The 24,584-nt window shown below is 42.3% G+C and overlaps 1 protein-coding gene across 1 annotated transcript; it reads right to left on the bottom strand.

Moving 5' to 3' along the window:
- Positions 1–253: 253 nt before the first annotated feature.
- RNFT1 (ring finger protein, transmembrane 1) lies at positions 254–21,518 on the bottom strand (the record flags this gene model as incomplete). Its single annotated transcript, XM_080712604.1, has 9 exons — positions 21,499–21,518; positions 20,029–20,487; positions 19,750–19,826; positions 14,477–14,577; positions 12,505–12,658; positions 10,895–11,053; positions 5,412–5,477; positions 1,450–1,551; positions 254–388 (listed from the first exon to the last, which is right to left on the bottom strand). The coding sequence occupies exons 1-9, from the start codon at positions 21,503–21,505 to the stop codon at positions 254–256; spliced, it is 1,260 nt and encodes a 419-aa protein (XP_080568730.1). The 5' UTR covers positions 21,506–21,518.
- Between the last annotated feature and the right edge of the window lie 3,066 nt (positions 21,519–24,584).

The raw sequence follows: 24,584 nt of genomic DNA, 5'->3' as shown, positions 1-24,584 counted from the left end.
AACAAGAAAACACATTTACAATTTAACACTGCAATTACCTGTCAAATAATTAGGATAGACTAAATGTTGCATATTCCGTAGGCTGAATATGGCATGCTTTTAAAAACACAGGGTTCTTTCATTTAATCTTTTGATAAACTGGATTACACACATAAGTCTTGTGAAAATTTTTGGAAACATTTTTTCTTCTATCCCGGAAAACCATTGTTGCTGTAACCAACTACTGTTTTGTGGCCGTAATGGTTTATACAACTTAATATATTTGAAGGTGTGATGAAGTGGCTCCATCTTTCCACTTGTTGATTCGGTCTGAAATCACAGTTCTGCAGAGCGGACATGTTTTCTCTCTGTTAAACCATAAGGTAATGCACTCTTCGCAAAATATATGCTGGAAGGCAATTAACTAGATTTTATACTTGATAAACATTTTATATTCATATTGTGAGAACCATATTCTTTAAAACTGAAAGGGAATTGAGGGCACTAATTCCCACATTTTACAAATGAGAAAATGGAGAAAGCGTGACACTCAAGAAGACAGTCGTTTTAGTGGTAGAGCCACGTCTCAGCTGCTGCTCATTTAACCATTTTTAACAAAATATAAGCCATCCCTAAGTGATAACTTTTAAGATTATAATGACTTAGCAGCCTATTAAAGTCTTTGAGTAACTGTTAACTGCCATAAAGTATAGGAAAGAATCTTACACATTCCCATAAAAAATGTTGGTACTATTCTACAAGACTAGTATCCAATTATAAAAATAAATAAATAACCTATTTTCCAATCACTTTGATATCCAATCTGCCAACTGAATTATTTTTCCCCTTTATATACTCTGCATAAAAATCCATGAACAAGCCATGGCGTGGTGGCGTACACTTGTAGTCCCAGTACTTGGAAGGCTGAAACAGGAGGATTGCAGGTTTGCAGTAAGTCTCTGCTACTTAGGCCCTGCTTCAAAATAAAGCTGGGCATGGTGGCGCATGCTTGTAATCCCAGCATTTGGGAGGCTGAGACAAGAGGATCATGGTTCATGGACAGCCTCAGCTATTTAGTGAAGCCCTTTGCAACTCAGTGAGACCCTGTTTCAAAATAATAAAAAATAGGGCTGGGGTGTCGCTCAGAGGTAGAATGCCCCTGGGTTCCATCCCCAGTACTGCAAAAAAAAAAAAAAAAAAAAGAATAGGGATGGCGTTTTATCTCATAGCTTGGAGGTAGAATGCTGCTTGGTTCAATCCCAAGTACTATAAAAAGTTAAAAATCATCAGAAAATAAGGGAGAAGAATGGCCAATTTACCATACCCCAATCACAAATTCTAAGCATATACTCTGAATGTTAACTTCCACAAATATTGTAGCTTGAGTTTTTTTTTTTTTTGCCTTTTAACAAATGTGACTTTTACAAATCATACAAAAGTACTATATTGTTTGTTTAAGAATATAATTACCTGGCAGATGAGAAGAATTGGCTTCTGAAATTCAGCTTGACATATTGAACAAATATCATCCACATCTGAACACTGTCTCTTGCTGGCAGCCACTCCATAACTCTATGAAGAGAAGTTCTGTTCAGGTACAAATGTCTTTCTTGTTTCTCAAATACATAGCTGATGTACTTCTCAAATCTCCCAGGAATCAGGTTTTTTAAAGCTTTTCCATGGGATACAAGCATTCTATAACTGAGCCATATACAGAGCCATATCTTGACTACATCAAGGCGAAATCCTCAAATAATACATATTAGGACTGTGGTAGATTGTTACATCCACTGTATTCCCAGATGGTAACAGTGCTTCAAATTCTAACAACTGGCTTCAGGCACTAACCAAATAAAATACAAATATTATAAAATCCTGCCAGGTGTGGTGGTGCATGCTTGTATTCTCAGTACTCAGAAGGCAGAGAGACAGATCATAGGTTTGAGGACAGCCTGAGCATATTGTGAGACTCTCGTCAACTTGGCAATACCGTTTCAAAAGTAAATAAAATAGCTGGGTGTGGTGGCGCACGCTTGTAATCCCAGTGCTTGGGAGGCTGAGACAGGAGGATCGCACGGGTTCGAAGCCAGCTTCAGCTACTTAGTGAGACCCTGTTTCCAAATAAAATATAAAATAGGGCTGGGAGTATAGCCCAGAGGTAGAACAGCCCCTGGGTTCCACCCCCAATACCACCAAAAAAAAAAAAAAAAAAAAATTAAATAGGGCTAGGAGTGTAGCTGAGAGGTAGAATGCCCCTGGGTTTCATCCTCAGTGACACACACACACACACACACACACACACACACACACACTCTCTCTCTCTCTCTCTCTCTCTCTCTCTATATATATATATATATATATATATATATATATATATATATATATCCATGTTATCCAGGATTGCCAAATCGAGCCCACTTATTTGTTACCTATATAGCAGTGGTTCATGAAGTCAATCCAATGTGTGGTGGGGCGTGCCTATAATCCTAGTATTTGGGAAGCTGAGACGGGATGCAGGTTTGAAGCCAGCTTCAGCAACTTACCGAAGCTCTCAACAACTTAGTAAAACTCTGTCTATAAATAAAAGATAAAATTGAGACTGGGCGTGGTGGCGCAGGCGCACGCTTGTAATCCCCGCGCTTGGGAGGCAGAGACAGGAGGATCGCGCAGGTTCGAAGCCACCGCGCGCGCTGGCTTAGGAGACCCTGTTTCCAAATAAAAATGTAAAAATAGGTCTGGGAGTGTAGCCCGGAAGTAGAAGGGCTTCCAGGAACCCCAGTACCACCAAAAAAAAAAAAAAGATAAAATTGGTCTGGGGGTATAGCTCAGAGGTAAAATGCCCATGGGTTCCATTACCCAGTACTGAAGGAAGAAAGGGAGGATGGGAGGGAGGGAGAGAGGGAGGGAGGGAGGAAGAAGGAAGGGAGGGAGGGAAAGGGAGAAAAGTAACTGGAGAGCTTACTTTAAAAATAGTGTGTGGTATGCTGGGCGTGGTGGTGCACGCCTGTAATCCCCACGCTTGGGAGGCTGAGGCAGGAGGATCAAGCAGGTTCGAAGGCAGCATTAGCTGGTTTAAGAGATCCTGTTTCCAAATCAAATATAAAATAGGTCTGGGAGTATAGCCCGGAGGTAGAAGGCCCCTGGGTTCCATTCCCAGTACTACACACACACACACAAAAAAAAAAAAAAATTAAAAAAATAAAAATAAATAAAAATAGTGTGTGGCTCAGTGTGTGGCCGATGATAGAATCCTTGCCTGGCAATGTGTGCAAAGCTGAGTTCTATCCCCAGTACCTGGGGGCAGGGGGTCTGTGTTCCATAGTGGTGTTTGATTCAGTAGGCCTGAACATGCTGAGATATGACTCAGAAATTTATGTTTTGGGAAGTTTCCAGAGTGAGTTTAGTATGGTTTGAAGACAAGAGTCTTCTGCCATTAATCTAAAAATAATTTAAGAGCCTGGTATGGTAGCACATGCTTGTGATCCCAGTACTTAGAAGGCTGAGACAGGAGGACTGCAAGTTCAAGGCCAGCCTGATCAATTTAGTGAAACTCTGCCTCAAAATAGAAAGCACCCCCCCCCCAAAAAAAAAAAAAAACGGTCTGGGAGTATAGCCCGGTCTGGGAGTATAGCCCGGAGGTAGAAAGCCTCTGGGCTCCACCCCAGTACCACCAAAAAAAAAAAAAAAAAAAAAAGAAGGGGCTAGGGATATAGGTCAGTGGGAGTGGCCCTGGGTTCAATCTCCAGAACCAACCACACCCCTACACACACAACATTCATTTATGCTGAAAAGCTTTTTTATTGGGGTGGGGATACTGGAGATTGAATGAATCCAAGGATATTTTACCTCCAAGCTACAAACCTAACCATTTATTATTTTGAAACATGGTCTTGCTATACTGCTGAGGCTGTCCTCAAGCCTGCCAATCTTTTGTCTCAGCCTCCCAAGTATTGGGATTAGAGGCCTGTAATACAATGCCTGGTCTGAACTGCTTTTTTATTTACTTATTTTTGTGGTACTGAGGATTGAACCTAGGGGCATTTTACCTCTGAGCATTTTTATTCTTTTTTTTTTTTTTTTCCAGTACTGGGGATGGAACCCAGGGGCATTCTTTTTTTTTTTTTTTTTGTGATACTGGGGGTAGAACCCAGGGGCTTTCTACCTCTGGGCTATACTCCCGACCTATTTTATACTTTATTTGGAAACAGGGTCTCACTGAGTTGCCAAGAGCCTCACTAAGTAGCTGAGACTGGCTTCGAACCTGTGCGATCCTCCTGTCTCAGCCTCCCAAGTGCGGGGATTACAAGCGTGCGTCACCATGCCCGGCTAACCCAGGGGCATTCTATCTCTGAGCTACACCTCAAGCCCTATTTTTTATTCTTTACTTTGAAACAGGGTCTTGCTGAGTTGCAAAGGACCTCACTAAGTAGCTGAGGCTGTCCGCAAACTGTGATCCTCCTGTCTCAGCGTTGTGCTGAATGCAGGGATTACAAGCATGCACCACCACACCCGGCTTTTTATTCTTTTTTTTAATAAGTAATTGAGGGCCTTACAAATTGCAGATGCTGGCTGCAAACCTGTGATCCTCCTGTCTCAGCCTCCCAAGTACTGAGATCACAAGTGTGGGTCACCATGTCCAGCTCCTGAAAAGGCTGAAAACACTTTTGTCTGGCATTTGGAGACCCCCAAGGTGAATGAAGACTTATCCTGATAAGCCATTTCTGTTAAAGAACATATGTGTTCATGTTCAGGGCATCTCAGACAGACTTGTGAACACTAGTATCAATGACTGGTATTCTCTCTACACAGTATCGGGGTTTTGTGTGTGGTGCTGAGTACTGAGCCCAGGGCCTCATGCATACTAGACAAGCATCTACCCCTACACAAGGCATTTCCATGGGGGCATCGCAGCACAAATCCTATTAGATCAATTAGAACAACATGGCTCACGCTCATATAAGTAAACCCGAACACAGCTAAACTCTGGATTTTACTTCTCTGAAGTAAGACGGGTGCATAGGATATAGAGTGCTGACTGTCTTATAAGAACAACAACCCTGGCTAGTTACCCTAGACCACTTTTAGACAATCCTTTTTTACTTGTGTGTGGTTCTGGGGACTGCGTTCAAAGGCATTCCACCTCTGAGCTACAGCCCCAGTCCTACTTTCTTTTTTTCTTACAGTGGTGCTGGGAATTGAGCCCAGGGGCACTCTATCTATGAGCTACACTCCCTAACCCTATTTTATTTTCACTCTTTTGGAAACAGGCTCTCACTAAGTTGTTGCTGAGGTCGGCTTTGAACCTACAATCCTGTCTCAGCCTCCCAAATACTAGGATTACAGGCATGCACTACCACCCCAGGATAAAATATTTTTATAATGAAGAAAGGTGAGGGGTTTTTTTTTTCCCTTAACTGTTTAAAAGTACTTACAGGTCGTGTAAAAAATATTCGCAAAACCTGTCTGAAAGCTTTCAGATGTCCAAAAAAGTCCAAAAGCTGAAAGAAAAAATGAGATGCTTTATTAGTTTAAAGTTCCCTGTCTGTTAAACCCAAAGATCTAAAGCTGAAATCTCATAATGCTAAATTCTCATATTACCCTAATTCATTGCATACAGGAGCTAATCACTTATTATAAATATATTTCAAGCTGGGCATAGTGGTGCACACCTGTTATCCCAGTACTTGGGAGGCTGAGACAGGAGGATCAGAGTTTTGAGGACACCCTCAGCAAGCAGTGAGACTCATCAACCCATCGAGTTCCTGTTTTCAAATAAGAAATAAAGTCAAGCTGAGGGTGTAGCTCAAAGGTAGAATGCCTCTGGGTTCAAACTCCAGTACTACACACACAAAAAACAAATAATTAAATTTCAAGTCTAATTACTGAATATCTAGTCCATAGTTTTGAGCAAACTCTCAACAAGAAGTACACTGAAATACCTAGAATTAAAATGTGATCAAGATAAATAAATAGGGACTTCGGGGAGGATGGCGACTGAGAAAAGCGGGGCTTAAGAGCCCCGCTAACAACCAATCTCCATTACCACAAAATCAGTGCCTTTCATAGCCAGAAAACACCATCACCAGAGAAACAAAAAAATCACCAGGCTCCAGAGAGAAAGCGGACTGAGAACAGAGCTCAGAGCCACAGAGGAGATACACCGGCCTCACGCCCGAGGACGCAGCAGCAGCGCCATACTGCCGGCGGCAGCGGCAATTTCACCGGACGGCTACAGCAAGACGAGGTGAGCCGCTGCGGAACAGCCAGGCGGGATTTCTCGCCACAGGTAAAATCTAAAGCTACCAGTGGCTGAGCTCAGCACACGCCGCAGGGATTCAGAGTGGAAATCAAAACCAAGAAGAAATACGCCAGCCTCACGGCCGAGGGCGTAGCAGCAGCACCATATTGCCACCGTTGGCAGCAGCACAGAATTCACCGAGTCCAGTACAGCTACATCTGCGTACTCAAGAACAGTGAGTCAAATTGCGGGCCACAGAGGAGAAATCCCAGTACTGTACTCCCTGGGACTTGACCCAGTGGGGGAGGGGGGGTGGCAGAGATATCACACCATAGGAGAACGTGCAACCTGGCACCCCCCACAGTCTAAAGCAGCCTCTATCGACTCTCTGGGTCGGAGACTCTTTGATACAACCCAGTAAAGGAGTAGTGGGGTCTGAGATACTACTGACTCGAGATCCAGAACACCTTAAGTGAAGTCATAGTGACCCAAGGGAAGAAACCAGAGAAGGCACAAACTTCCGAAATCATGGGAAAGAGGAATAACACTGGTGCAATGAATGCCCACAACCCCACAACATCAGAACCCAATAAAACTGAAAGTCAGAGATTTCTAGAAGATCAAATCAGGAAAATAACTGTAGAAATAATAGAAGTGCTTCGAAAAGAACTCAGAGAGAGCCAAAAAGAGATAAAGGATGCAATTAATGAAGTAAAGGCCTCAATTCAAAGCACAAACAACCGATTAGACCACATGGAGAACAGAATCTCGCTCTTAGAAGATGATCATTCCAAAAATGAACGCATAGTTTCTAATCTAGGAAAAAATATCCGACAGCAGGAATCTGATCTTGAAGAAATATGGGCCCATTTTAAGAGAGCTAACCTAAGAATAATCAGAATAGAGGAGGGAAAAGAAAGTGATACCAAAGGGATCAACAATCTCTTCAAGGAAGTAATAGCAGAAAATTTTCCAAACATAGAGCAAGAGGTTGATACACAGGTCCAGGAAACTTATAGAACTCCCTTTAGACAGGATCGGAAAAGAGAATCCCCACGCCACATAATTGTCAAAATGACCAATGTGGAAGCCAAGCAGAGAATCTTAAAGGCAACAAAAACAAAGGGCCAAGTGACGTTCAGAGGCAAACCAATCAGAATCACTCCAGACTTCCCAAACCAAGTCATGAGAGCCAGAAGGGCTTGGAGTAACATATTCCAAACTATGAAAGAAAACAACTTCCAGCCAAAAATTTCCTACCCAGCAAAACTTTCTGTCAAATTAGATGGGGAAAAAAGAAGCTTCCATGACAAACAGAAACTGAAGGAATTTATGTCTTCAAAACCAGCGCTAGAGAAAATACTCAAAGAGATTAACTACAAAAAAGAAATAGGTAACACACACCAGAACCAGAGAAACAAGAGTTTCCATCAGTCAACTAAGATTGGTTATCTGTGGAGATTCATTACTTATGTTAGTCTTTTACCTATCTGTAAATGGTATTGTTTGCCTTTATTGTTGTTAGTTTTTAGGATTTCTAGTTGGAATATTAATATACCTTCAGATATAGCATTTGGAAATATTTTATCCCATTCTATTAGTAACTGTTAACTCTGTTTACATTGTCTTTGGATATACAATATCTTTTTTATTTTTTAGGGAGTTTGTATACTCTTCTGTTGCCTGTGCCATTGAAATCATATCCAAGAAATCACTGCCAATTTCAATGCTGTGAGGTTTTATGACCCAGATTTTCTCCTTAAAGTTTATAGTCTTAAGATTTATATTTAGGTCTTTTATCTATTTTGAATTAATATTTGTATATGGGATTAGGTAAGGGTCCAACTTTATTCTTTTCCATGTAATTATTATGTTTCAACAATATTTAGTTAAAATATTATTATTTCTACCACCAAATGTTCGTGGAAACCTTGTCAAAAATAACTTGACAATATAGGGAAGAATTTAGCTCTAGGCTTTTATTTAACTCCAATGGTTTATATATCTGCCTTTAGAACAGTACTACACTGTTTCAATTATTGTAGCTTTATATGGTTTGAAATCAGAAAATATATATCTTCTAGCTTTGTTCTTTTTCAAGATCGTTTTGGGTATCTAGAGTCCATATTCCATATTAGGATAGATTTTTTTTTCTGAAAAATAAATATATAAATATATGATAGTTTCACCTAAAAAAAATAGAAAAAAATATTCTCTGGTAAGAAAGAAAGTAAAAAGAAATATTGAAATGTTATCTTTAAGTCATCAAAAGCTTGGTATCAGACAAATGAAACTATTCTGTGAGATTATCATTGTTAATTTTGGATAAATTGCTATAATACTAGATGTCAACCACTAAGCCAAGCATGGGAGGGAGGGATGGGGAGAGAATGGGGTGTGGATCGGGTGGGGGCTGACTGGGCGATGTGTGCATGTATGTCTCCAAAAGTTTGTATCCCACTATGATGTATGAATACAGTGCACCAATAAAAAAAAAAAAAAAAAGATAAGTATAACTATGTCAGAAACAAAGCAACTTTATCTAATTCACATGCCCTTAGCATTTAGGTGTGTGTGTGTGTGTTTTATACTGAGGATTGAACCCAGAGACATTCTGTGCCACACTCCCAGCCCTATTTTTTTTTTTTTTTTTTTTTTTGTGGGTCTTGGGGTGGAACTTAAGGGCATTCTACCTCCGAGCTACACCTCCAGCCCTATTTTTTTTTTCTTTTTGAAATGGTCTCACTGATTTGCAAAGGGCCTAAGTAGCTGAGGCTGTTTGTGAACTGCAATCTTCCTGTCTCAGCCTCCCAAATGCTGAGATTACAAGTGTGCGCCACCACACCTGGCTTATTTTTTGTTTTGAAACAGGATCTCACTCGGTTGCTGAGAGATTTGAAGGTTACTGAATCTGTCCTCAAACCTGCAAACCAGTGTCAACCTCCCAAGTGTACTGAGATTACAGCATGTGCTACCACACCTGGCTTAGCCTTTAGATTTTAAAGTTTCATAAAGTGAGCTGGGTTTCATGGCCCATACCTATAATCCTAGTGCTTGAGAGGTGGAGATAAAAGGATAGAAGGTTCTAGGCCAGCCTCAGCAGCTTTGTGAGACCCTTTTTCTGCATTATTGGGGGTGGAACCCTAAGGCATTCTATCTCCATGCCACACTCTTGGCCCTATTTTTTATTCTTTGTTTATTTTTATTTTATTTATTTATTTTTGTGGTACTAGGTTTGGAAGCCAAGGGCTCTTCTACATCCAGGCTATACTCCCAGATCTATTTTATACTTTATTTTGAAACAGAGTCTAAGTTGCTGACAGCCTCACTCAGTAGCTGAGGCTGGCTTTGAACCTGCGCCATCCTCCTGTCTCAGCCTCCCAAGCACTGGGATTACAAGCGTGCGCCACCACGCCCAGCTCTTGTTCTTTATTTTAAAACAGAGTCTAAATTGTAGATGGCCTAAGTAGCTGAGGCTATCCCTGAACCTGTGAGCCTCCTGTCTTAGCCTCCCAAGTACTGGGATTATAAATGTGTGCCACCATGCCTGGCATGCAAAACCATTTTTTAAAATGAAAAATAGAAAGGACTGGGGTGAGTCGAGCGTGGTGGCACACGCTTGTAATCTCAGCATTTGGGAGGCTGAAACAGGAGGATCTGGGTTCGTGGCCAGCCTCAGGTATTTAGTGAAGCCCTTTGCAACTCAGTGAGACACTGTTTCAAAATAAAGAATAAAAAATAAGGTTGAGGGTATAGCTTGGAAGTAGAATGCCCTGGGTTCCATCTCCAGTACTGTAAAAAAAAAAAAAAAAAAAAAAAAAAAAACAAAAAGACCCACCAAATAGGAACTGGGGTGTAGTTTAGAGGTAAAATACCCCTAGGTTCAATCCTGAGTACCAAAAAAAAAAAAAAAAAGTTTACAAAGTGATTATTAACTTGTAGCCATCAGGCCTTAATAAAGGGTGCAGAACAAGATACTCTTATGTATAAAATAGATGTTACTCTTCAGGACAAGTTATGTTCAGTTCTGTTTATTTATCCCTCTTAGGTAATCTATGCCACATGGAAATCCTCTCCCCACCCCAATTAAAAACTGAGAACAACCTGATTTTCACCTCCCACTTTTTTGTGTGTATATATGTGGGGCTAGGGATAGAACCCAGGGCCTTACACATACAAGGCAAGTGCTTTACTACTAAATTATACCCCTAAAACCCTCTCTTATTTTTATTTATTTTTTGGTGGTATTGGGGGTGGAACCCAGGGTCTTTTCTACCTCTGGGCTATACTCCCAGACCTATTTTATATTTTATTTGGAAACAGGGTCTCACTAAGTTGCTGAGAGCCTCACTAAGTAGCTCAGGCTGGCTTTGAACCTGCGTGATCCTCCTGTTTCAGCCTAAAAAGTACTAGGATTACAAGCGTGCGCCACCACGCCCAGCTTCTCTTATGTTTTTTAGAGACAGGGTCTTGCTATGCTGCCCAGGCTATCCTCAAACTCACAATTCTCCTTCCTTAGTAGCTGGGATTACAGGCGTGTGCCAATGAGTCCAGCTTTTCACATCTATCTGCCATTATTTTGAATCAGTTATGTGAAGATAAGCCTTAAGACAGTCAAGAAGGAAAGGAGTATGTAGAATCAACACTGCAATTACAAATGACGATGATGTTACTTACTTTTAGTACAAGGTAGAGTAAAGCCAGCAATATCCCAAGACTCCACCTAGTTACGTTGCCAAGCTCCCCGTAGCTTATAAGGTAACGAAACCAAACCGGCATGGGAACAAAAGTCCGGTAATACTGACATAATTCTTCTAAAAGCATATACCAGTAACCCTGAAAAGGAAGAAATAGGAAAACTTACGGAGTTACTCAAGCTACCTAAATACATAGCACAAATACTTACTACTGGACTGAGAACATCATGGATATGTAAATGCAGTAATACAAGTAGCTATGAAATTAGTCTTCATGATGATTATGACTGACAATTTCAGCCTGATTCTCATAGTCAGGGCATAGTTTGCTTTCTTTTTCTTTCTTCCTTTCTTCCTTCCCTCCTTTTTCTCTCCTTCCTTCCTTCCTTCCTTCCTTCCTTTCTTTCTTTCTTTCTTCTTTCTTTCTTTCGTGAACCAGAAGCCGGGCGGTAGTGGCGCACACTTGTAATCCCAGCTTTTGGGAGGCTGAGACCAGAGGATTGCAGTTTGAGGACAGCCTCAGCTACTTAGTGAGGCCCTCTGCAACTTAGGTCTCACTAAGACCCTATTTCAAAATAAAGAATAAAAATTAGGGCAGGGGGTATAGCTTGGAGGTCGAATGCCCCTAAGTTCCATCTCCAGACCCGCAAAAAAAAAAAAAAGTGAACCAGAGTGGAACATGATGGCGCACACCTGTAATCCCAGTACTTAGGAAGCTGAGATAGGAGGATCGCAGGTTTAAAGCCAGCCTCAGCAGCTTAGTGAGACCATTTTCGAATTAAAAAACAAAACAAAACAAAACAAAAAAACAAGGCTGAGGGTGTAGCTCAAAGGTAGAATGCCCTGGGGTTCAATTTCCAGTGCCATAAAAAAAGTGAACCATATGGCAATTTACTGAAAAATATGGAACACTTTGTGAATTTGTGTGTCATCTTGTGCAGGGACCAGGATAGTTTTCCTTGTATCTTCCCAATTTTAGTATATGTACTGCCAAAGCAAGCACTATTTCTTTTTGGGGGGAGGGGTACTAGGGATTAAACCCAAGGGCATTCTACTTCTGAATTACACCCTTAGCCCTTTATATTTTTTGTTTTGAAACAGGGTTTTACTAGGTTGCTGAGAATCCTGTGATCCTCCTGTTTCAGCCTCCCAAGCACTGGGATTACAGGTATGCATCACCACATCCAGCTTCAATGTATTTCTAAAGAATAAAAGTGAAATTTTTGTTATTAAAAGTGAAATTTTTGTTATTAAAGTTTTATAGGGTATGAGAATCTGAAAAACTACATATAGTCAATTATCAATTGATAAAACCCTAGAGGAGGATAGACGTACAAATCTAATATTTTCCCACATAATGATGGGGGGCGAATTTGTCAATTTTTGTGAAGCAAAAATAATTCTGATTTTATCCCAAAAGGTTAGGATTTTGGTTCAAGTCCTTGAGCAAATAGTTGTACGGTTGAGATGATAACCTAACTAAAATTAGGCCATTTAGTAAACTGGAAAATTACAAGAGACATTTAAACAAAGATTACATTGCATTAATGTAGTTTGCTAACATTTCAATAAACCATGTTAGTTTCTTACCTTTGACTTAAAAGGCATGATGAAAGAAGGCACCAATAAAACAAGGCATTTTAAGCCCATGAAGAAGAATTTCAGAATGAAGTCTGTAATTCCAACAACCCAGAGTACTTCCCAGAAGCTCAGATGCTCCAAAGTGGGACTTAAGAAAACTAAGCTACCAAGAGAAAACATCAAGATTAGTTACTAGAGTAACAGGTAAACTGGGTGATGCAAGTTTTAAGTATGATACAAATATTTTAATTTCATGTGTAAAAATAGGATTTTGGCAAGATGTTAGAGCTAATATAAATGGAATGGAAGATTATTTTAAAGGGACTTTAAAAAAGTGTTTTTATTTCAAATCTTCCTTTCATAGAATATAGAAAAAGGTCTCCCTGGCTTGTTACAGCTGACACTTTTCTAGCGTATAAAAACCTCATTACCAGAAGACATCTGCCGTGTCTCCTCAATCAGCTCTAAACAGGATCCCATCCCTTCCTTTCCACAGACTCGCTTTAGTCAAGGTCAGCACCTCCTTCTGTACTGCTATATCTAAAGATTTTTATTTTTATTTATTTATTTTTTTGCGGTACTGGAGATGGAACCTTGGGGCATTCTACCTCTGAGCAACACCCTCAGCCCAATTTTTTATTCTTTATTTTGAAACAGGGTCTTACTGAATTGCAAAGAGCCTAAGTAGCTGAGGCTGTCCTCGAACTGCAATCCTCCTGTCTTAGCCTCCCGAATGCTGGGATTACAAGCATGTGCCACCAGGCCTGGCTCTAAAGACCCTTTCTCTTTTTCCATTTACTCTCCCTGAATTCCCATCTTTCTAGACTTTATGTGTGTGTGTGTGCTGCCAGGGATGAAACCCAGGACCTCCTCCATGCCAGGCAAGCACTCTAGCATAGAGCTAAATCTCCAGACTTGTAACACACACTCTCATAGTTGTTCTCCTGTCCCTTATGATGTCTTCTTAGCCTCCTCTGCTGTTCCTCCTCGAACTGTGTCTGTCCAAGACTGGGCCCTCTTCTCTATACTTTCTTTCCCTGATTAGTTTTGTCCAGTCCTGTTTTTTAATTATCAACCATATACTGATAACACCAACATTTACAACACCAACCTCTACCCTGAATTCCAATCTAGAACCACTTGGCCTTGGCCTCTCCTACTTAGTATGTTCAAAACAAAATTAGTGATTTCTTTTTTTTTTTTTTTTTTTTTGCAGGTCTGGGGATGGAACCCAGGGGCTTATGACCCCCAAGCTATACCCCCTTCCCTTTTTTTTATTCTTTATTTTGAAACCGGGTCTCACTGAGTTGTAGAGGGCCTCACTAAGTAGCTGAGGCTGTCCGCAAACCGCGATCCTCCAGGTCTCAGCCTCCCGAATGCTGGGATTACAAGCGAATGCTGGGATTACAAGCGTGCGCCACCACGCCCGGCTGATTTTCTTTTCAAAACCAGCTCTTTCCCTAACCCAATAAAATGGTACCACCATCCAGCCAGATGTTTAGACTAACACCCAGAGGTCGTTCTTGCTCTTCCCACCCATCCTCTCCCAGCTTTTTGAGTGTATTGGCTCCACCTCTAATCTCTACCCCAGATCTGCCACATCTCCAGTTCCACTGCAGCCAGAATTTCAACTAGCTGATTAAAGCTGAAAATTCAGAACACTCCCATTTAACATGAAAACTCATCACCTACTGTCTTTTCCTTATTTCTAGAAACAGAAAAAGGCCAGTGATAACCACATATTGGTACTTAATAAGTACTAATTAAACAAAAATTACTATAAAAATTAAGTATGCACTGAGTAGCCACTATGTTCCAAGACACTATACAAGTCTGAATAAGTCACTCAAAGCTTTTACTCACAAAAGGAGACAGGTAAAAACTGAACTATAATACAGAAGTAATACTGCAGGTAAGATATATGCAATATGCTATGGAATATATGATTACATAAAAAATGTGTACTAGAACTTGTAGTTACCTGTAGTAAAGTGACTGAGAATAAAAGGTATAATATAAAAGAACAGAAGATCCTGCTAAGAATACCAGTAACCAAGCACACTGAATCTTTGAGGACTTCTCCTGAAAAATAAACAATTTTATAATTTACTACTTTGAATTATGCTAGAATTTCAAATATCTTTTTTTTTTTTTTCTTGTGTTGTGTGTAGCACTGGGGATTGAACCCAGGGGCATTCTACCTCTCAGCCCAATTCTATTTTTATTTTTTGGTGGTACTAGGGGTGTAACCCAGGGGCTTTCTATATCAGGGCTACATTTCCAGACCTGTTTTTATATTTTATTAGAAACAGGATCTCATTAAGTTGTTGAGAGCTTCACTAAATAGCAGAGGCTGGCTTCAAACCTGTGTAATCCTCCTGTCTCAGCCTCCCAAGTACTGGGATTACAAACGTGCGCCACCACACCCAGCTCTCTTTTTATTTTGAAACATGGTAGATTACGGGCATAAGCCAAGAAGCTCAGCATCACTAAGTCATTTAGTGACTAGCCAGGTGTGGTGGTACATGCTTGTAATCCCAGTAATTGAGAGACTGAGACAGGAGAATCTCAGTTTCATGGCCAGCCTCAGCAAGTAGTGAGACTCTCATCAACCTAGTGAGACCCTGTTTCCAAATGAAAAATAAAATTGGGCTGGGAGTACAGCTCAGAGGTAGAATGCCCATGGGTTCAATCCCCAGTACCACACACACACATACATATCACACACACACACACACACACACACACACACACAAATAAATTTAGTGACATTAATATTTGGTGTTCTTTGAGATTAATCTTAAAAATATAAAATATATGTTAAGTTGTACATCACTGTCAAGAGTCACTGGTTTATATATCTTTACTGAACAAAACAGAACTCTTGTATTTAAACAAAATATAAAACAAGTTACTTCACTGTTACAAAATACATGATCTGTTTTTTGTTTGTTTTTTGTGGGCCTGGGGATGGAACCCAGGGGCATTCGACCTCTGAGTTACACCCCCGCCCGATTTTTTATTCTTTATTTTGAAACAGGGTCTCACTAATTTGCAGAGGGCCTCACTAAACTGCAGAGGGCCTAAGTAGTAGCTGAGGCTGTCCGTGAACTGCTATCCTCCAGTTTCAGCCTCCCGAATGCTGGGATTACAAGCGTGTGCCACCATCCCCAGCTCATGATCTGTTTTTTTGTGTGTGCGTGGTACTGAGGATGGAACTACCTCCAAGCTACTCCCAGCCCTTTTTATTTTTTGTTTTGTTTTGAAAGGGGGTCTCACTATGTTGCCAAGGTTGGTCTTGAACCTGCGATCATCCTGTCTCAGCCTCTCAAATATTGTTCTTACAAATTTGTGCCACCATGCCTGGCATAAACTTGTGTGTGTGTGTGTGTAGGGGGTAGTTGGGATGAAACCCAGGGGCATTCTACCTCTGAGCTATACCACAACCCTATTTTTTTTATTTTTTATTTTGAAACAGGGTCTCACTGAGTTGCGAAGGGCCTCACCTAGTAGTTGAGGCTGTCTGTGAACCCGGATCCTCCTGTCTCAGCCTCCCAAATGTTGGGATTACAAGTGTGCACCACCACACCCGGCTATAAACTATGTTCTGTTTTTTTTTTTTTTTTTGGTGGTACCTGGAAGCCCTCCGGGTTACACCTCCAGACCTTTTTTTTTTTTTTTTTTAATACTTTTTTATTTGGAAACAGGGTCTCTTAAATCAGTGCAGCTGGCTTTGAACCTGCGTGATCCTCCTGTCTCTGCCTCCCAAGCGCAGGGATTACAAGTGTGCGCCACCACGCCCGGCTATAAACTATGTTTTAAAGAAGCCAAATCTTCTACAAGTTGACATAAAGAATTTTACTTCTGCCGGGCATGGTGGCGCACGCTTGTAGTCCCCGTGCTTTGGAGGCGGAGACAGGAGGATCGCGCAGGTTCGAAGCCAGCCGTGCTGGCTTGGGAGACCCTGTTTCCAAAAATGGAAAATGGGTCTGGGAGTGTAGCCCGGAGGTAGAAGGGCTTCCAGGAACCCCAGTACCACCAAAAAAAAAAAAAAAAAAAAAAGAATTTTACTTCTGTAGCTCTTTTTGTGAATTTTTCACAAAACAGAATTTAAAAAATGCATTTAAGTCAATTAGGGTTTATAAATATTTACTTTTAAATTCTTAAAAGTTAAGTTTTAGTTCCTAGTTTAAAGTTTTACAGTTTGAGCATCCTAGTCTGAAAATTAGAAATTCCAAATATACCAAAATCTAAAACTTTGAGCACCAACATGAAGCCCCAAGTGGGAAATTCCACACCTGACCTCATATGGCAGTCAAATCATAAGTGCTCTAAAAATACTTCCCAACATTACCTTTGAACTATGTGTATAAGTTGTATATAAAACAGATGAGGGCCGGGCGTGGTGGTGTTCACTTGTAATCCCAGTACTTGGGAGGCTGAGACAGGATGGCAGGTTCAAAGCATGTCTCAGCAATGTAACAAGGCTCTCGGCAACCTGGTGAGACCCTGTTTCCAAATAAATAAAACTGGGCTGTGGGTGTAGCTTAAAGGTAGAATGCCTCTGGGTTCAACCCCCAATACCTTCCCCAGTGGGTTTTGTGTTTAGACTTGAGTCATATCACCAATATACCTCATTATGTATATGCACATATTCTAAAATCTGAAATACTTCTGGTTCTAAGCATTTTGGATAAAGGATACTCAATCTGTACTGTGTGTGTGTGTGTGTGTGTGTGTGTGTGTGTGTGTGTGTGTGGTACTGGGGGTGGAACCCAGGGACTTTCTACCTCCAGGCTATACTCCCAGCCCTATTTTATACTTTATTTGGAAACAGGGTCTCACTAAGTTGCTGAGAGCCTCACTAAGTAGCTGAGGCTGGCTTTGAGTCTGTGTAATCCTCCTGTCTCAGCTTCCCAAAGGTGGGGATTACAAACATGTGCCACCACACCTGGATAATCTGTACTGGTTTTAAACCATGAATTAACTTCCTTTAAGTTTGATAAGTTCTATAAATTTTCAGGTAAGAATGCACAATCCTTGACACAGGTATAGCTCTTTGCTTTACAGTATCTGTAAGCCAGGTGTGGTGGTGCATGCTTATAATTCCAGTACTTGGAAGGCTGAGACAGGATCACAGGTTCGATCAAGGCCAGCCTCAGCAATCTCAAGAGGTCCTTACTCATGAGTATAGTGAAGTCCTATTTCAAAATAATAAAAAGCTGGGTATGGAGGCGCACTCTTGTAATCCCAACATTCGGGAGGCTGAGACCAGAGGATCGCGGTTCACGGGCAGCCTCACGGGCAGCCTCAGCTACTTAGTGAGGCCCTCCGCACCTTAGTGAGACCCTGTTTCAAAATAAATAAAAATAGGGCAGGGGGTGTGGCATAGAGGTCAAATGCCTAGGTTCCATCCCTAGACCCATAAATAAATAAATAAATAAATAAATAAATAAATAAAATTAAAAATTAAAAAAATATGGCTGAGGGTATAGCTCAGAGGTAGAATACTTCTGGACTCAACCCCCAGTACCACAAAAATAAGTAAGCATTAAGGTGAAATTTTGTCAGCTCTGTTTTTTCCAGTGATATCTATGACTAAGACTCTTATTACAGGAAAACCTTCTTTAGTTTAATTTTCTTTCAGTAAGAGACCCTAAACAATTCAATACCTATTTATTTATTCAATGCAGTACTTTATTTTAAATCTTATAATGCATCAACTAAAAATTTTATTAAGATTATATTATGTTCAAATTAGCTCAAAAAAACACAAGGGCACCAAACCAGATCAAATGGTGTGGTTTGAGCCTTTTATTCCTTCTACTACCCTACACCTCCCCAGCACTCAGGATTGAAATCAGGGCAATTCACCACTAAAATCCACCCCAGAGCTGGGCATGGTGGTCTACACTTGTAATCCCAGTACTTGGGAGGCTGAGACAGGAGGATAGCAGGTTCGCAGCCAGCCTCAGCTACTTAGTGAGACCCTCAGCAGTTTAAGACCCTGTTTTTTTTTTTTTTTTTTTTTTTTTTGGTGGTACTGGGGTTCCTGGAAGCCCTTCTACCTCCGGGCTACACTCCCAGACCTATTTTTACATTTTTATTTGGAAACAGGGTCTCCTAAGCCAGCGTGCGCGGCTGGCTTTGAACCTGCATGATCCTCCTGTCTCTGCCTCCCAAGCGCAGGGATTACAAGCGTGCACTACCACGCCCGGTTAAGACCCTGTTTTAAAATAAAGAATAAAAAATAGGGCTGAGGGTACAGGTAAGAGGTAAAATGCCCCTGGGTTCAATTCCCAGAACTGAAAAAAAAAAAAAAATCCATCCTAAATCCTTTTTATTTTGAGAAAAGGTCTGGCTAATCTTTCTGTTTCAGCCTCTTAAATCACTGGGATAACAGACCTGCACCACTGCACCTAGCAAGCAGAGATAATTTATTCCAGGTTATTTAAATAACAAATATGTCATGGATATCATATCATACTCTATTTTTTTCTTTTTTGTGGGAGTACTGGGGATGAAACCCAGGGGCCTACTATCTCTGAGCTATACCCTGAGAACCTATTTTATTTTTCATTTTGAAACAAGGTCTCATTGAGTTACTGAGAGCCTCACTAATTGCTGAGGCTGGTTTCAAACCTGTGATCTTTCTGTCTCAGCCTCCCAAGTACCAGGATTACAAGCGTGTGCCACCACACCCAGCTCTTATTATTTTCTATTCCTCTCAAAAGTTTTTTCTACCTGGGTGTAGTGGCACAAAATACAAGTATGGGAGGCTGAAACAGGAAGATTACTGGTTTAAGGTCAACCTTGCAATTTAGCAAAACTGTGTTTTAAAATAAAAGCTTCTGACAGGCGTTGGTGCACGCTTGTAATCCCAGTACTTGGGAGGCTAAAACAGGAGGATTGCAGGTCAGAGCCAGTCTCAGTTACTTAGTGAGGCCCCCTGCAACTTAGTGAAAACCTGTTTCAAAATAAAAAAATAAAGCCATATGTGGTGGCACACATGTGTAAACACAGTAGTTGGGAGGCTGAGACAAGATGATCTAGGTTCATGGCCAGCCTCAGCTACTAGTGAGACCCTGTTTCAAAATTAAGATTAAATAATTGGGCTGGGGGTGTAGCTCAGAGGTAGAATGACCCTGGGTTCAATCACCAGTTCAAAGTTATTTCTATTTCTCTCAAATTTATTTCTCTGTTACTGTTAAGAGAGAAACAGTTAATATTCTTTTAGTTGCTTTTTATACTTACTCTTAGAAAAACCTGATTTACAATGCTTTTGTTTGCATACATAAAAGTTGTTAGCAGCCCAATTCCAAGAGAAATGCCTGTTAGAAAATAAGTTCCAATTAATTGAAAGAAAAAAAGAACCAAAAAGCACTCTATAAGCTAATAAAATAAACTAAAATGAAACATATAAATTTAAAAGCCAACAGAAAATAAGTAACTGAAATACACAGGTTAGATTTCCAATAAAGAAAATTAACTGAATTTAGCAATTAAACAAGTCGCTGTTTCATTATGCCCTACCTGTTATATGCTGCATAACAAGCTTGACACCCAGAATCAAAATATATGGAAGACTTTTTTGCAACCACTTGAAGAGATATCGGAATTCTGAGAAAGAGCTACCGCCATGTTCTCCAGACTCCGTGGCAGAATCATCAGGCTGCCTGGCTTCACCGTGGGAGTGACTTCGAAAACGACTGTGCATGCATCCGTGAGTACAGCTATGGCCACCTGACCTTGCACTTCTGGAGCTTGGATTATCAGTGTATTCTTTAGGAGTGGAGTTCATCTGGATACGAATGTCTCCAGAATGAAGACAAGAACCTTCTCCTGTCGGCCTTGTGTGGAGGCACTGGGAGGCCGAGGCAGCCTCACCACTGGCAGTTCCTGGAGAACTATGCAGCTGGTTACAGTTGGCTTGCATGGCCCTTGAATACTTTTTCTCTGGTCCAGATTTTTTTTGCTTCAGGGGTCTGTCTCCTAAAAAAATAAAATAAAATAATAAAGCAGAAAACATTCCAAGTAAAGAGTTACATACCGGTAGTACCCACAGAGTGCAGTGGAGCACAGCTGTAATTCTAGTACTTGGGAGGCTGAAACTGGAGAATTACAGGTTTGAGGCTAGTCTCAGCAACTTAGCAAGACTCTTAAAATAATCATAAAATAGGGCTTGGTGTAGCTCAGAGGTAGAATGCCTCTGGGTTCAATCCCCAGTACCACCAAAATAAATAGGAACTATACAATGTTCATTTGGTGCCCTTTATAAAGAAGTGTTGATAGTCCCAGCAGATGAATTTTCAGGTTACCTATTATTAGACCCTTCCCTCTAATGCCAAGGATCTGCTGCTCTATGCAAATAGCCTTTCAGGAAACATCTGTTACCAATAAAATGAGCTTCAGATGCCTACACTTCTGTCCTGTCAGAAGGCACTGGCAAAATAGCCAAGAAATACGGGTGCCCAGCAGATGCTAATATGAATGAGTCCTCATACTGGCTACTTTGGTATGTTTAATCTGCACCCAAATGGAGCGGTTTCATCTGTGAATCGATTGCATTTCAAAGAAGTTTCATAAGGAAGAGTGGGACAGCATTTTAGTGCTAGGAAGAAAAAAAACCCATTCAATGTCAATGCCTTATTAAGTACCATTACAGATAATAAACATTTCACTGAGGTGACCTACAAAATTCATTTTATGTTGAAACAGCTTCCCCCATGCTAATAAGGTTTCCTATAATTAATGGTGCTGCCAAGACTATTACTTCCCCTCCTAAAGGAACGATGCCTAAATACTCTGAAATCAGGGCGCTCCGGGAGCCGCCCGTAACCGCTGGCGCGGCCTCGAGTCGCGCAGGCCGTGCGCGCTGCGGGCTCCGGCGGCTCCCGGCCGGGCGGCTCCGGCGGCTCCCGCGGCTCCGGCGGCGGGCGTCCTTCCTAGAGGTGACGCGCAGGCGCCCGCCGCCCGCCCGAGCCCCCCGCTCCCAGGCCTGACCTCTCATGACCGCGAGCGGACGGCGGCCTCCGCCGCCACGCCAGGAACCGCGGCGCACGCCGCCCCGAGCCGCGCAGCCCCAGCCATCGCGCTCGACGCCGCCCGCAGCTCGGCCGCCGCGCCGCGCGCGCTCCCGACGCCCGGCGCGCTCCCGACGCCCCGCCCCGACGCCGCGGGCGCGTGGGCAGGCGCGCTGCGCGTGCGCGTAGGCGCCGTCCGCCCGCCTGGAGCGCGGGGCGGGCCCGGGCGCGCGGCCGCGGAGCCACGTCGGCGGCGCGCGGCCGCTCCGAGCCCGAGCCCGGCCGGGAGCAGCGCGGAGAGCCGGCCTTGGGGGCGCAGCCGCTCGGTCCTCGCCGCCCCCACCGGGAACGGCCACCACGGCGGGAAAGTGTGTGTGTGGGGGCCATGGGGCTCGCCCCGGGCGGCCTACTTCCCAGCCGCGCCGCCAGCCCTTTTTATCTCAGGTTGAAACAGGCTCGCGCTAGTGAAGGAGGGCCTGCTGCGCTGCTGAGCCTGGCTTCCGCCTGCCATCCGCAGGGACCGGGATGACAGCTGTGCAGCACCACCCCCAGCTGGGAAAATGGCTTACAAAAAAACTTTAGTTTTTTAGTCCACGGCCTAAATATATTTTAAGTAATTCTGCATGTATTTCATGCGTGGCTCTCACAGCCACTAATAGCTTTTCAACCCCCCCCCCCCCCCCACACACACACACACAGTACTGGGGATTGAACCCAGGGGCGTTCTACCCCCGGACTCTAGTCCTAGGCCTATTCTTTATCATTTATTTATTTATTTATTGCGGTACTGGGGGTGGAACCCAGGGGCACTGTACCTCCGAGCTACACCCCAGCCCAATTTTTTAGTCTTTTTATTTATTTTATTTATTTATTTTTTTAGACTTTTATTTTTTGAAACAGGGTCTCACTGAGTTGTGAAGGGCCTCGCTAAGTAGCTGAGGCTGTCCGTGAACCACGACCGGGCTTATCCTTTATTTCGAAACAGGGTTTTACTAAGTTGCGGAGCGTCTTAGTAGCTGAGGCTGGCCATGAACCTGCCATCCTCCAGTCTCAGCCTTCCACGCACTGGGATTACAAGCGTGTGCCACCACTCCGGGCTGGCTAGCTTTTCTATTCTGAAATGCTCCTTTTTGTGTGTTTTTGTTTTTTGTTTTGTTTTGTTTTTTGCAGGTCTGGGGATGGAACCCAGAGGCATTTGACCTCCAAGCTACACCCCTATCCAATTTTTTATTCTTTATTTTGAAACAGGGTCTCACTGAGTTGCAGAGGGCCTCACTAAGTAGCTGAGGCTGTCCTGGAACCGCGAACCGCTATCCTCCGGTCTCAGCCTCCCAAATGCTGGGGTTACAAGCGTGTACCACCATGCACGGCTAAAATTCTCCTTTCTGTTTTTGTTTTTATCTTGTGTATATAAACATAACGTCAAGTAAATAGCAGTCTTCCTGTCTCCCCCCCCCCCTGAACTGGGGATGGAAACTGAGCTACTCCCCAGCCCTATTTTTAAAATTTAATTTATTTTTATTTATGTGTTTATTGTTATTATTATTATTGGTGGTACTGGGGTTCCTGGAAACCCTTTTACCTCCGGGTAACACTCCCAGACCAATATATATATATATATATATATATATATATATATATATATATATATATATTTTTTTTTTTTTTTTTTTTTTTTTAAACAAGGTCTCTTAAGCTAGGGTGGCTGGCTTCGAACCTGCGGGCTCCTCCTGTCTCAGCCTCCAAAGCGCGGGGATTACAAGCATGCCACCACACCCAGCTTTTTTTTTTTAAATGTAAACAGAATCTCACTAAATTGCAGGTGGCCTCACTAAGTAGCTGAGACTGCCTGGAACCTGAGATCCTCCTGTCTCAGCCCCCTAAGTACTGGGATTATTGCCACCACACCCTGCTTTCCTATTGTTCTTGTTTTTTTTTGTTGTTGTTGTTTGTTTTTTTGGTCTTTTTGGTGGTGCTGAGGATTGAACCCAGGGGCATTCTACCTCTGAGCTACACCCCCAGCCCAGCCCAATTTTTTCTTTATTTTGAAACAGAGTTGCGGAGGGCCTCACTAAATAGCTGAAGCTGTCTGCCTGCCTCAATCCTCCTGTCTCAGCCTCCCAAATGCTGGGATTGCAAGTGTGCACTACCATGCCCAGCTTTGTTCTTGATATTAAATATTCCATGTGAGGTGGACTGAACGAACCTGAGCAAGGGCCTGTTTAGGTGTGCTCTTACGAAGAAGATATACTTAAACACCCATACACATGTCAGTTGTCAGTTTTTGATATTTTGTCTTACTAGTCACTACCTGAATTGAAATTTGTCTTATTGGTCACTATGTGATTTAAAACCATTCACAGTGAGCATAGTGGCACATGCCTATAATTCCAGCACTTGGAAGGCTGAGGGAGGATCCCAGGTTGGAGGATAGCCTCAGCAGCAGAGGGAGGTTGTTTGAAAATAAAAATAAAGGGCTGGGGTATAGCTCAGAGATAGAATGACCCAGGTTCAATTTCTAGTAGGGAAAAAAAAGTTAATTCAACTTGACAATCTGAAACAGGAGGATTGCAAGTTAGAAATCAGCCTTGGCAACTTAGCAAGACCCTCCACAATTTAGTGAGACCCTTTTCCAGATAAATTTAACCAGGTTGGGGATATAACTAGGAGGTAGGTGATAAGTTGGGTCCTGCACTCATGTGACTTTGTGTCACATGACCTCTGCAGGGCAAGGGAGGGGCTGAAACCCCTGCGAGAATTGGGCGTTCCCACGAGTAAACCCTCATCTCGCGAGATGCATACCTTGAAAAGGAGAGCCCGCATCCTCAAGCTTCGGACAGGCGCGCGGGCCCCACGGTGCCTCGCCCTGATCCCCGGGAGAGCCGTGCCATTAAAACTACATGCCATGTGTACCGGACCTCTCTCGTGTTTTTTACACTCCGCCGTACTCACTTATTTTTATTTTACTCGCATTAATTTTTTATTTTACTTATCATTTGGTGCCGAACCGGGAGAACTCTTGGGTCCCTCCCCATTTTTTTCCTTTTTTTTTTTTCTGTTTTCTCT

This window comes from Muscardinus avellanarius (assembly GCF_963383645.1).
Source record: "Muscardinus avellanarius genome assembly, chromosome: 16".
NCBI lineage: Eukaryota > Metazoa > Chordata > Mammalia > Rodentia > Gliridae > Muscardinus > Muscardinus avellanarius.
The sequence above is the reverse complement of the archived record's forward strand: the minus strand, read 5'-3'. Positions and strand labels throughout refer to the sequence as shown.